The sequence below is a fragment of the Chelonia mydas genome, chromosome 7 (assembly GCF_015237465.2).
Source record: "Chelonia mydas isolate rCheMyd1 chromosome 7, rCheMyd1.pri.v2, whole genome shotgun sequence".
In the NCBI taxonomy this organism is placed as follows: domain Eukaryota; kingdom Metazoa; phylum Chordata; order Testudines; family Cheloniidae; genus Chelonia; species Chelonia mydas.
Window position 1 is genome coordinate 8843810 of NC_057853.1, and position 14606 is coordinate 8858415.

The window sequence follows — 14606 nt, forward strand, 5'->3', positions numbered from 1 at the left end:
TTGGGATTATCGCGAAAGACAGTTTTGCGACCACAACAGAAAAAACAGACCTCGAGGGAGAAGAATCCTTGTCGAAAATGCGGCATTTAACGTACCGCTCTGGGGTGCTTGCCACATCGCGTCTCCTTCACGCCGCCACAGCCGGCCACCCCCCTGCAACCCGCGGAGCGGAGGAAGTGGAGGCGTGAAGAAGGGGAAACAAACCCCTCCTGCTGCCGCGGTGCATTGGCGGCGGGGGCCGCTCCCCGCACAGCTGAGCCGGCCGGCTGCGCGGATTCGCTGCCGGGAGCTCTTTAACCCGGCCCAGCTGACAGGCCGCCGCCGCCGCCGGCTGGGAGCGCGATGGAGGTGCAGGTTGCGCCCCGGAGAGCCTGGGACGACTTCTTCCCCGGCGTCGAGCGCTTCGCCCGCCCGGATTTCAGAGACGTGTCCAAATGGAACAACAGGGTGGTCAGCAACCTGCTCTATTACCAGACCAATTACCTGCTGCTGGCTGCCGCGGTCATCTCCATCGTGGGGTGAGTCGGGGGGGTCTGCCTCTCCTGCGCGGGAGGGGTGGGTAGCAAAAGGGGCGCCCCCTTCTCCCCCCCCCTTCTTCCCCCCATCTGCGCTGCCAGGAGCGGAGCTCAGGGTTTGGCCTCCTGCGACTTGCAAAGGGCTGGGCTGGGCTGGGGGGTCCCGGCTGGATGCTGGGTCCTGGAGGTTATGGAGGCCGCTGCTCCCTGGGCCGCTGCGTGGAGCAGACGCGGTCGCAAAGCGGGCTGTAGGGTCAGGACGCTGGCGGCCGTGCCCGTGTGTCCCCCCGCGCCGCGCCGGCGGCTCCCTGCCTGGGCAGGGCTGGCCGAGGAGGCCGCCCAGGTGTCCGGGCCCCAGCGCCGTTCTCGGCGGTTTCTGAGATCCGGTTCTTATTCCCCACCCGGTGGGCCTGCTGCAGCCGCCGGAGCAGCGGAGGCGAAATGGACCGTGCACGGACTTGGCTGTGTTCAGGGAGGGAGCAAACCTCCTTGGTTTTCAAATTTAAACCAGCAGAGTTGGTTCTATTCACCTGGAATAGCTGAGAAAGGGTGTAAGTCAGTGGAAGGTGTGGCTTCCTTTTTACAGCACAGTTATGTGGTAGGAGTCCTAAAACAGCTCCTCCCTCTGCTCCCCACCCCCCAATCTCCCTCTTTCTGAGCGTGCTGCTGTGCGTGTGTGTGTGGGTAGAGAGCGAGAGGCTTGTTTGGGAGACCTAAATCGCTTACAGTTTTTGTTTTATGTTAAGTTTTAATGTGCTCAGTCTCAAAAAAACAACACTGAGTTCAGGGACTGGCTGCTGTGTAGCTCTCTTCATAACTCTCTGCTTTTCCTCTTAAAAATAAAACCACTTCCTCTGCAGTGATGTGCTTTCTGCTTAAAGGGTTACCAGCCATAGGGCAGAATTAGACAAGTTGAAATGTAGAAAGTGTGGCTGGCTGTTGATAGGCTTTTTGTGTGTGTTTTTTCTTCTCTTCTCTTCCGCCCTCCCTCCCCCCAAACTTCAGGGGACCAATTTTGTTCAGTCATGGTATTGCATCTGCTGTGTCTAAGGTCAGGATAGGGCTCCAGGTCTGTGGAGGTGGAGCAGGATCAGTCCCTGGAGCAGTCAGTGCTGGAAGTCCGATAAGAGCAGGATTGTTTTGCACATGGGGGGTCTCATTCGGGTATCGGTGTACTCTCTGAGCACAACTGCACCATGGCGCCCTTCTGCTCCTGGAGAAAGTATGGAGACTTAACATTTTACCCCTTTCTGATGGGGATCCGGTGTGGCTCCCTCTCGAGTATTGCTGTAAGACTTGTGTTAAGGTGTTTTAGAAGCAGATGCAGAAAATAGTGATAATGGGGGTGGGGACCTCTTAATCTTCCAACCAAACCATTTGCAATTATCATGTCCAGGCAGGTAAAATAGCAACACTTATCTGAATCCAGAGCACTTAAATAGTGAATTGGGGGTGGTGAGGATCATCTGTTTTGTCTCAATCAGGTCTGACTTTAAGCCTATGAGCCAGGGCACCATCTCATTTATATAGCATGTTGTAAAGATGCCAGCTTGTTCATTTAAAACATTAAACCACAATGAAAGCTTGCTAAAGCGAAGAACCTACATCCAGTCAGACTCCTTGAGGCCATTAACACACATGGCCTAATCTGAAGCCCCCTGAAAGCCGACAATACATTTTTTTTTCAATTGACATCAAGGAACTTTGGATCAGACTTTGAGAGGTGAAGTACTCTTCATAAGTGGGTGATATTTTACTCTCTATACTAGCTATGGAACTGGCACCATGGGATAGAATATCTTCTGCCTGCTCTAAGCTTGAAGGCTGCTGGTAACTGGGAGTATAGGGGTGTTGTATGGCCAAGAGATTAGAACATGGGACTGGTAGGTAGGCAGGACTCCTGGGTTGTTTTCCCAGCTCTGTCACCTTGAGCAAGCTACTTGGTGCTTCTTTAAACACAAAGTTGCACTGGCTTACTTCACTTTAGTCTACCCTTAACTAGTGTCAGCATTTTTGCATAGCGATAATAGACAAGTCGTTTTAGTTTAGACTGGTGCAACATCTCGCTGTTAGGTAAATCAGTAACTTTGTGTGTTGGCCAGGTGTTAGTTCTTCTCTACCTCAGGTTGCTAACTAATGTTCAGTTCTGAAAGGCAGATAACACACTATGCAGCCAAGGATCTCAAAAGCACTATAAACTGTTGCCACCTCAACTTGAACCTCTTTGGTCTCCTCAATCATTTCCCTACCAGATATACAATAGTCAAATCCTCAATCTTCTAGAATAAGGATTATCTACGTGTAACTGGGGGGACAAAAATATTACCCACTTTTTGTGTGTGTGTTGAATCTGCCAATAAAAAACACCAGCATGCATGGTGCACAGATCCAGAACAGTTAATGTTATGGATGTTTAGTTTTCAGAAATAATTCCTGAAGTGAAAACACCAGGATAAGGCACATCTGGAGTCTGAGATCTTCTTGCTCCTGAGTTATGATCCGTACTGTGTGAAGACTTTGCGTCCTAGGAGTGCTGATCCTGCCGCCATTGAATGGAATAGCAAAAGTCCCTTATTTTAGCAAAGATCAAGCCCTAATGGGGAAACGTCCATACTTCTGGGTGTGCATTACTTAAAGCTGACCTTTTTAATGGGGGACAGATTGTGGCTGACTTCACCAATTCAAATACTGAGTGTGCTGAGCGGGGAAACTAAAGAAAGCTCTGCCGATAAATCATAGACTTAGTCATTTGTCTAAATTCTCCATGCTTAACTGTTCACTGGGCAGCAATCCAGTACTGCATCATGGCTCTACATCCTCTAGAAAACCCTGTCGAATATGAGATTTAACTTATAAAAACACTTTTGTGTAAGGCCGCAGCGACAGGATTCTGCAAAAAGGCCATTGCAGTGTGCCAAATTCTTTCTCTCTCAAAAGGGCTAAATTTGCCCCATGCTCAGCTCTGTTTTAGAGTAGCCTAACTCATCTCATTCAAGCTGGGTGTGTCTTGTAACCCTGGGTTGTCTGACTTCTACGCTGTAATAGTTTGGCAGTTGTGGTGGTGGTGTTGGGCAACGTGATCAGCATTACTTAGGAACTGTGTGTCTTACACATTGCTAGTAAGACCGTAAAACCATAAAACCCCTCTTTTATGGTTGTAAATTGAATCTGACAAGATGGAAACTCATTAGACTTCCAACCACAAGTGAAAACAACAAGGAATCCTTGTGGCACCTCCAAGACTAATTTATTTGGACATACAAGCCAAGCAAGCCCTAAGATACAACTGCATTTGCTCCAATCCCTCAGACAGAGACAAACACGTACAGCATTTCTATCAAGCGTTCTTAAAACTACAGTACCCACCTGGGGAAGTGAAGAAACAGATTGACAGAGCCAGAAGGGTACCCAGAAGTCACCTACTACAGGACAGGCTCAACAAAGAAAGTAACAGAAGGCCACTAGCCATTGCCTACAGCCCCCAACTAAAACCCCTCCAGCACATCATCAGGGATCGACCACCGATCCTGGAGGATGATCCCTCACTCTTACAGACCTTGGGAGACAGGCCAGTCCTCGCTGGGAGACAGGTCAGTCCTCACTTAAAGACAGCCCCCCCAACCTGAAGCAAATACTCACCAGCAACTACACCCCACACAACAGAAACACTAACCCAGGAACCAATCCCTGCAACAAAACCCATTGCCAACTCTGCCCATATATCTATTCAAGGGACGCCATCATAGGACCTAACCACATCAGCCACGCCATCAGGGGCTCATTCACCTGCACATCTACCAATGTGATATATGCAATTGTGTCAGCAGTGCCCCTCTACCATGTACATTGGCCAAACCGGACACTCTCTAAGCAAAAGAATACATGGACACAAATCAGACATCAAGAATTAACATTCAAAAACAAGTAGAAGAGCATTTCAATCTCCCTGGACACTCAATAACAGACTTAAGTGGCCATTCTTCAACAAAAAAAGACTTCAGTGAGAAACTGCAGAACTGGAATTAATTTGCAAACTTGACACCATCAAATTAGGCCTGAATAAAGACTGGTAGTGGCTGGGTCACTACAAAATAATTTTCCCTCGGATATTCACCCCTTCTTATCAACTTTTGGGAATGAGCCACATCCACCCTGATTTGAATTGGCCTAGTTAGCACTGACCCCCCACTTGGTAAGGCAACTCCCATCTTTTCATGTGCTGTATACTTATACCTGCCTACTGTATTTTTCACTCCATGCATCTGATGAAGTGGGTTTTAGCCCACAAAAGCTTATGCCCAAATAAATTATTTAGTCTCTAAGGTGCCACAAAGACGCCTCATTGTTTTTGCTGATACAGACTAACACGGCTACTCCTCTGAAATATCCAGTGAGTACAGGATACCTCTACCTGGGATAAGGAGCTGTATATATTTGTATCCCTTATGCTGAGCACACTGTGTAAAAACTGCAATATTACCTCTGTATAGCTTTCCCCTAGTTTAATAGAGAATTCACGTGGTACTGAACCATCTGAACGCTAATCCTATTCCATAAAAGCTACCACTGTGTGTGTAGTAGTCCCAGATGGCAAAGTATAAAGGCCACTAAGTAATCAGCCTATTATATGTGCACACCCTGTGTGACATTTAAAAAGAAAAATCCTGTGACCAACATGGCTACAACAACACTGCATTTAAAAACAAAAAAATCCTTCATGTGTGAGGCGCCCCCCCGCCCCGGACTAAGTAGAAAATTGTGAATCCAGAAACTAAAGCTAACATTTCTTGGCTATAGTTGTTTACGTGTACAATAAAAGTGCCAGTGGGAATGAATCACAGTGCTGTTCTGTGTTAAAACACATTGTAGACAGTAACTTGATTTTTCAAGGCTGGACTTACACAGCAACATAGCTCCATATTAAGACTATCTCTCCCACTGAATCCCTGTAGCTATTCCAAGATATTAAATATCCCATTAGTGCTCCAAAATCAATAGGAATTGGGTGCTTAACTGTCCTTTGTTAATTTGTATTTCAGCGGGAGCTCCAGGGCCCCATTGTTTTAGGTGCTTTACAAACAGACCAAAAAAATAAGCCAAAGATCTAAAAATATCTTCTAAAACATTCAACTATAGATCGGTCCTATCATGAAGATTGTAGAGTGTTCATTTTATTCTGATCAGAGTTATAGAAATATAGGGCTGAAAGGGACCTCAAAGAGGTCATTTATTCCATCCCTGTGCACTGAGGCAGGATCAGTTATACCTAGACGATCCCTGCATCCTAGTGGGGGACTCCCACTCTGGCAGGAGAATGGAATCTTGCCCAATAGATTTCTGTGCCTTACTGATGCTGCTTTACTAAAAGTCAAATCACTGCATATTCAGTTAAACTTGCACAGTATTTTGGAACTTGTTTGCCATGCACATCAAATGCTTAAATTTTAGCTACTAGAGCCTTCCCACTATAAAAATTGTTATAAAATCTGATCGTGTAAAATGAGCTAGGCATCACAGAGTCCCTCCTGTGTTAGTCAACAGCTGTCTCTGTTCTGTTGTAGCTGTGTGGGTCCCAGGATATTGGACAAGGTGGGTAAGGTAGTATCTTTTTAGTGGACCAGCTTCTGTTTGTGTGAGAGAGACTAGTTTTCCAGCTACATGGAGCTCTTCTTCGGATCTGGGAAATGTATTTACCTGTGACACTTAGTACAAGATCAAACAGCACATACTTTAGCATAAGAAGTTAGAATATTTGTCTTCATCTTAGTACATTTCCCAAATTCCAGACCCGACAAAGAGCTCTGTGGAGCTTGAAAACTTGTCTTGCTCACCAACAGAAGCTGGTCCAAGAAAATATATTACCTCACCCATCTTGTCTCTGTTCTGATATGGCTTAATCATCTGCTTACCTGCAACCTCATGCTGTGATTTTACCACCCCCATCCCCCAGTCCTTTGATTCTTCTTTTTTTCCCTTCCATTAGCTTACTGCACAGTCATTCAAATTGACAAACAGCTTTATTCTCCTCTTCCCCTGCCCCACATTAGTTGATTTGATTTATAGTTTGGAATAATTCCCTATGTAAGAAGATCACTCAAAAGTGGCAAAATTTAACTTGGGCTTAGATAGAGACTGGGAGTGGATGGGTCATTGTGCAGAGTGAAACTATTTCCCCATGTTTATTCCCCCCCCCCCCACCCCCTTGGGTGTTCTTGTCAGCTGCTGGAGGTGGCCCACCTCGATTATCACCACAAGGTTTTTTCCCCCAATGGCTCACCTTGGGTGATCGCTCTCCTTGCAGTGTGTGTGGTGGCATCCATTGTTTCACATTCTCTGTGTATATAAAATCTCCCCACTGTATTTTCCTCTGAAGGCATCAGATGAGGTGAGCTGTAGCTCACGAAAGCTTATGCTCAAATGTGTTAGTCTCTAAGGTGCCACAAGTCCTCCTTTTCTTTTTGCAAATACAGACTAACACGGCTGCCACTCTGAAACCTGACTTTATTTTTAATGGCTTGGAGGAGTTGGGCTATTAATAAACTTAAAAAAATAACTGGAATGGCAAAAACAGTGAGGGTGAGCAACACTTCCATTTTGTTGCTTTAAAAAATAAATAGATCCGTATTCAATAGAGTTAGCCACCTCTATGACAAAGCAAAATTTGGGAAGCATTGGAGGGAATAGTGTCTAGTGGCCCTAGCAGAGGGATATTGGAAACTGGTCTCCTGGATTCTGTTCCTAGATGGTGTTTCAGTAGCTGTTTCATGTTTGTGAAGCTCTTTGAGATCTCAGGATGCTAGCGGTTACTGAAATGTTAAATACACTTAGTTCACCCAGGAGTAACACATCTGTGGTAACTCATAAGGGTTGGAAATGTACTATCTCTGTTCTCATGCTTGCTTATAGGGTTGCCAACTTTCTCCTTGCACAAAACTGAACACCTCTGCCCCGCCCCCCACTCACTCCATCTCCACCTCCCTCTGTCACTTGCTGCCCACCCTCCCTTACTCTCTCATTTTCACTGGGCTAGCTCAGGGGATTGGGGTGTGGGAGGGGGTGAGGGCTTCAGCTGGGGATCAGGGATTTGGGGTGCAGGAAGGGGCTCCAGGTTGGGGGAGCCAAGGGGTTCAGTGTATGAGGGGGGTCTGGGCTGAAATAGAAGGTTGGGTGAGGGAGAGGGTGCAGGCTCTGGGCAGGGGGTGTGAGTTCCAGGGTGGGGCTAGAAATGAGGGGTTCAGGGTGCAGGAGGGGGCTCCAGACTGGGGCAGAGGGTGGGGGGAGAGATGAGAGCTCTGGCTGGGGGTGCAGACTCAGGGGTGGGGCTGGGGATTTGGGGTGCAGGAGGGTGCTCAAGGCAGGGACTGAGGGGTTCAGAGGGTGAGGGAGCTCAGGGCTAGGGCAGGGGGTTGGGGTGTGGGGCTGGGGTCAGGGGTACAGGTTCTGGGCAGCGCTTACCTCAAGCAGCTCCCAGAAGCAGCAGCATGTCCCCCCTCTGGCTCCTACGCTGTGGCACGGCCAGGTGGCTCTGCATGCTGTCCCAGTCGCATGCGCTACCCCTGCAGCTCTCATTAGCTGCAGTTCCTGGCCAATGGGAGCAACAGAGCTGGCACTTTGGGGGGGGCACTGCTTGGAGATCCCTGGCTGCCTCTTCACCTTAGGAGCCAGAGGGGGTACATGCCACTGCTTCTGGGAGCCACATGGATCTCAGGTAGGCAGGGAGCCTGCCAGCCCTGCTGCGCTACCGACCGGATTTTTAACAGCCCGGTCAGCAGTGTTGACCAGAGCTGCCAGGGTCCCTTTTCGACCAGGCGTTCAGGTCAGACACCTGGCAACCCTACTTTCTTAAATGTACAGGACCAAATTTTGCCATCAGTTAAACCTATGCAAACTGTACTGGCTTCAGTGAGACTGCATAGATGTAACTGAGGGAAGAATTTGATCTGTGCAGTCTTGAAATAACTCATAAGTGAGTAAAGCAGCACTATGCCTGCTCATTTACTGGAATGTGGGTGGGGGGAAACACAGGCATAACTTTCTTGGGCCTCTAGAGAAAGGGTGTGCATCTCTCATATGTATTCCCTCTAAACAAATATATTATGTTGAGGGTGAGCCTAGTCAGTCATGAGGCAGTTAGCAAAAAGCTCTGCTACGCAATAAGAAACACAGGTTCTGCCAGCATTTTAATAGAGACTTTCCTGAAGTAAGGTAGCATGTAAAACAAAACAAGCTGACAGGCGTGACTGCTACTAAGTAAAGCACAGGCTCAATCTAGCTCTGTTCTTAAAGCATCCCCCCTTTAAAAGCTTGACCGAGGGCCACCTCTTGAACTGTCCTCTGCCTAGACTCATGTAAAAGAGGAAAGTCACTGGAGCGCTGTCTGCCATCCTTAATTTCCAAACCATGCTGGTGCTAGCCCACTGGGGGCCATCAGCAGGAATATTTTTGTCCCCAACACATACTAATAATTAATGGGGGGCCCTAAGCAATTGTTTAGTCTGCTTATACCTAGTGCCGGATCTTCTTACAAAAGAACTATTTGAACTCTTAGCCCAGCTGGCTAGTTTTCAGTAGCTATTCCCTCTCCCTTGCAATACTGCTTGACTTCCTTCCTTGCCCTTCACCCAATCAGGCCTACCGGCCTGACAGCACAAATAAAGTCAATTCCCATATCTGTTGCATTTCTTACTGCAGCTTCTCTGAAAGCAAACACTGTCTCAGAAAGAAGGCAGAGGGGTACTTCCTGTAATGATGAGACTACAGAGAGATTCCATCTCTAAATGGCTGGCTTTTCCTGACTGATTTGTTCCATTCTCTGCTGGACCCAGACCTCTGGCTCACTCCTCCTTCATCCTAGAAAGGAATGCAGCATCCACTTGGCCTGCTGTTGGTTCTGGGCTCTTTGTACTTCCTCTTGACACTGTTATTCCTGCCTTAATTTCTCTGTGGGAAACGAGAACTAGTTGTTGCCTTCTTCCCAAGCTTCTGGTTTTCAAGTTGTCTGAGCAACCTAAAACTCATTGCCACAGTGCTGCTGCCCTATTAGATGCCTTTTAAAACGTTTGAGATGCCTAATAAACCTTTCAAAGGAGAACTGTATTTAGAAAGTATCTAGTCTCTGCAAGTTTGGAAGACTTCAATCTAGGCTTCAAACTTGAGGTCTGGGAAGTCACTATCAGACTGTGATAAGATCTATATCTAAGCAAGGCCACAACAGTACTTCCTGTGCTGTTGAAGGGGAACTTCCAGGACACCACTTTAAGGTAATGAGGGAGAGACTAGAGCACCAGGTACTGCATGCTTTTGTGCTTGTATCTGAGAATAGGCGATATATTGACCCATATGCAGTCTCTTAATCATGAACTGCCTATCATCATTGACTTGCACAGCCCATGCTCTGCTGAGTGTTGGGGTGTGATACTGCTTTAGCACGCTGCTGCCATTCTACAGACAGACAGGCAGTGGGTTGGTGTAGCTCATCCCAGAGACCGATTCTGATGATTTTCTTAAAGATAGCCCTGACATCAGAGGAGATGCTTCAGATTTACAATGATGTAAAAAAAATCAAAAATCTGGCCCTTCGGAAAGCAACTCTGAACCTCGCAATCTACAGAACTAATTTTTCTACTTTGGGATGGGAGGAAGTATTCTCAAAGAATACCTATTAACCAGTCACTGGTATTGGATAAATGCTGCAAAGAACTCAAACCTATGCTCCAAAACACAATACCTAGGTTTAACCTAATGAGGCAGCTCCACTACACGTTGTTGGCATCTGTAACAGGACCCTACTGTCACTTACTCTGATATTTTGGACTAAGTTGAAAACCTGACTGCTCACAAGTTCAGAGGCAGAATATTCTACCTGGAAAACTAGGATTGTCCTGTTCCATCTTCCCTTAAATCAGGGGGTGCATTAAATATAGCAGATATCTAGAAAGAGTGATCACAAGTCTGACTTACACTCTCAGGTAGCAGAAGGAAGCCTTTGTGAAATATGCCAGCATTTGACGACTCCTCTCTGATGGAATTTAGTTATTGTGAGCGTGATCCTGCTGTAGCACTGTGTGGGCAGGAAGCAGTACTGCATAATGCAGATGGCTTTCAGAAACTGTTACAGGGAAAATGGCATAAAAGAGACATCCAAGATTGACTTCAACAGTGTTGGGGAATCTGAACCACATGGCTCACAACATGAATATTCATGTTCTTTGGACAGCTTACTACTAATCTGCCTTTATGTGGCTCTGAATGATCTCATTTGATAGTTACATTCACTGCTTCTTTGTACTCTGCAATTCATCCCACTTCAGAAAGCATGTACTTCAGATTAACGCTTTCCTTGGGAAAGCTGTCTTTTGGGATCACTTGCAGCGGTCTTTGCATCTGAGGAAGTTCAACTGCACAAACTCCCTAGAATACAACTTTAAAAAACATGTAGAGATTTGATATGAACTACCTGTCAATATGGAGAAAAATATTCTTCCATTTAATGTTTGGACAGAAATGATTTATACAAACCCCCAATTCCTAAACTGGAAAAATAAATAAAAGCCTCTGAATGTTGAAGTGGAACAAATCAACTTTGCTACAGATGTTTAACTTGGGACAAGGCTCTACCTCCTGCACCCAAATCTAGTGACCGGCTACTGGCAAACTATTAAACAGACTAGGTCATTTCTCATAGAAGTTAACAAGGTTAATCCTCCTTGTGGACGGGGAAAGGAGGTGTATTTAGACTTTAAAAATACACACACACACACACACACACACACACACGCACTTTGGTTCTGAAACGTATACTAGCATTACTAGTGTTGTCTGATCAGAAATCCTGCTGCAGCAGAGCACAGACTTAAAATAACTTCTGCCTGGAGTAACGCTGGTCACTTTTTCCAGCCTGGAAGGTTGAGACCGTTTTAACCTAAATATAGTCTGTGGTTGACTGCAACATCTGAGTCATTTGTCTTGCAAACAGGCCTGCCCTATCAGAGTTCCTGTGTGCCTTGTTGGAGCTCAGACATGAATAACAGAAGCAGGTGGGCAGCTAACTTGCGTTTATTTTTCAATCCAGTTGTCCCATCCTTGTTGGGACAGCTGACCTACAAAGGAAACTGGAGACGAGTTGTTTCAAACCAAAGTGATTTAGTTTTCCCCTGTCCCACAGAACCCTTTGTCAGAGTAGTGGATACAAATATTGCCAGTGTAACTAGATAATGTGTACAAAATGGCTCTTCATTTTTGTTGGACATTAAGGACAGACTATAAATGCTACCATATGCTACAGCAGTTGTCCAACGGGATGAGCCAAGCTTAGTGCTGATGTAAGTGTGGGCAGGTCACTTAGCTTTAGTGTTGCATCTGGTTATGTCTGAGATGAATTATGGCCTGAAATACTGGAATTGTTATAGTAGGGATGACCCCCATTTGACAGTGGCAAATCAGGATCATCTTGGTCATAAGAACTGTTCTGTTTGTAACTGTGGGCTTAAAACAAACAAAAAGTACTTCACACAATGCACAGTCAACCTGTGGAAGTCATTCCCAGGGGATGTTTTGAAGGCCAAAAGTATAAATGGCTCAAAAAAGAATTAGCCATTGATGGACCTATCCTCCATAAGCTTATCTATTAGCCAAGATGGTCAGGGATTCAACACCATATTCCAGGTGAACCATAACCTCCAACTGACAGAAGCTGAGACTGGATGTTAGGGGATGGATCACTGGATGATTGCCCTGTTCTGTTCATTCCCTCTGAAGCATCTGGCACTGGCCATTGCCAATGTACTGGGCAAGATAGTCAATTGGTCTGACCTAGTGTGGTCATTCTTATGCATTAATAGACCTAAGAGATTGCACTTCATAAGCAAAAAATTAGTAGCAGGCTAAGCAAGTTATGGTTAGGGGAGGGGCAGAAAAAATGGCCTACACATATTTGAAGAGTGGTGAGAGCAGGTGGAGTTCCCACCCTACTCCAGATACTCCTAAACTCACTCCCATCCTGGGGTTTTGGTTGTCTAGTTGTCATAGTTCAGGACAACTGCATGTGTTTTTCCTCTATAGCCCAGCAAGGATACCCACTCTCAGGCAATGACCAGGGAGCAAGAAGCCCTTCTTTGGAGACCCATGTCTCTCTCCATCCTGAGCAGGGCATTCCCAGGCTAAACAGTCCCACTGCCTTCACCATGTTGTTCCAGCAAAAGACAGTCTGCCTAAGCACGCCTGCTTTGTATTTCTCCTCACTGTTATGGGGTAATTGCTCAGGATATGGTACCATAGCACTAACTGTGCAAGCCTATTTATTCTTGGGATGTAAGATTATGGAGAAAACATAGTAAACAACACAAAAACCTACACACATGCTAATAAGTTTACCAGCAATTCCCCTGCCCACCAAATGTCTCTAACATGGGCACTGGCATGAGCGGCCTCTTGTGGTCACAAGTTCTTAAGTCTCACCTTAGAACTAACGCTGTCTTATGGGGCCTCAGTAGGCCAAAGTTCTTCCAATCCTTCCCTAAGGACTGGGGTTCTGTCTGTTTGCAGGACCAGATAAAAGGCCCTGAGCCAGTTTAAAACCAGGCCATTTATCCAAAAATTCTTTGTTTAGTCCTGGAGAATCTAGTTGGAACAACAATATACAAACCTCTCGGGGGTTCTTCAAAGGGCTGATAACCAGAGAAAGTGCATGAACGTACCCAAAGTTACATAGACTCACAATAACATACAAGCAATTGCATTTTAAATACAATGGGGCTTCAAAGGATTGAACTTAATTTAGTTATGTTAATTAATTAAGGTCTGTCCAGTGTGTCGCCTCTATCACACTATCTGAAGCTGAATGTTCTGTTTCCAGTCTTGGCTTTCTTGCTGAACTGGGCTGTTTCTAGAACTTCCCTGCAGGACCTCTGTCCTAGACCCTAGTTCCTTCTGACCCTGAGACACACATGCTACCTGCAGTTTGCTGATGAAAGTAATTGCCCTACCTAGGAATGCACACCACCTTGATTTGACACACGTGATATCTCTGCATCTCTTTTACTTAGACTATATCTGAAGATTTAGAATACAAATAGAAGTCAAAGTCCCATTCTGCATAATATAGTGGGGGGGCGGGGGGGGAATGGGGAATGTAAATTAAACCTATCTGAAGCTCAAGGCAGTACAGTAGGTCATCACTAGCGTTTTTCACCTCCTGAAGACTAGGTTAGATCCTGTTCTAAGCCACAAATGGAGAAGACCGGTCCCAGCAAGTACTAGGCCATCACGCTATCTGACGTGACTGTCCGGCGGCTGCTGCTGCTCAGCAAAGGCCCAGGAGTGAAATGGGTGGGTGGCGTTGAGATGTGCTGATGGTGATGCCTTCAGGATTCTTTTTAGCCAGATGTGAGTTCCTTGCTTTCATGAGCACTGAACTCCTCCAAAAACCAGAGCAGGGGGAGAATAGTGTGTGTAAATACACATGAGAACAATACTAATTCAGCACATCACTTACCAATGGCTTGCGGTCTCTGCATGACAACGTTATGGCTAACAAAGCGCGACATGTGAATGTCCGAAGCTGGCTGATAAGGGTTTTGAGGCACTGAAGCATAAGCCTTGTCAACTGTCTCCATCTTCTTACTCATGCAATAGTGAGACACGCAAGCTGAATGCGTAACTCGTATGTTATCAAATGAAGATGTTGGTCAAACACTTTCCCTCACTTTCTCCCCAGATTTCTGAGCCCACTGAACATGATCCTTGGTGGCACCATAGTGGTGCTGGTGTTCACAGGCTTTGTGTGGGCATCACACAACAAAGACATCCTTCGCAAGTTCAAGAAGCAGTACCCAACTGCGTTTGTGGTAGCCATCCTGCTGTCTAGTTACTTCTTGATATCCTATTTTGGAGGTGTCATGGTGTTCATATTTGGGATAACATTTCCTCTACTGTGTAAGTATAGCTTTTCTCCCTCCCCTCCCCCCCTTAATGACTAAAACTAAAAGCTCAAGTCTCTTCACTCTGAATTAACCCTTGGCTCCACTTAGTATATGAAATTTGAGGTTTTAAAAATTGTCCCAAAACAAATTTTATACAATTGACTTTCAAGGC

At 46.0% G+C, this 14606-nt stretch overlaps 1 protein-coding gene across 1 annotated transcript in view; it reads left to right on the top strand.

Moving 5' to 3' along the window:
• Positions 1-39: 39 nt before the first annotated feature.
• ARL6IP5 (ADP ribosylation factor like GTPase 6 interacting protein 5) overlaps positions 40-14606 on the top strand; it is a 16776-nt gene continuing 2209 nt past the window's right edge. Inside the window, exons 1-2 of the mRNA XM_007061485.4 lie at positions 40-518; positions 14230-14447. Coding sequence (XP_007061547.2) covers positions 343-518; positions 14230-14447 — 394 coding nt within the window. The 5' untranslated portion in view covers positions 40-342. The remainder of the gene's footprint in view (positions 519-14229; positions 14448-14606) is intronic.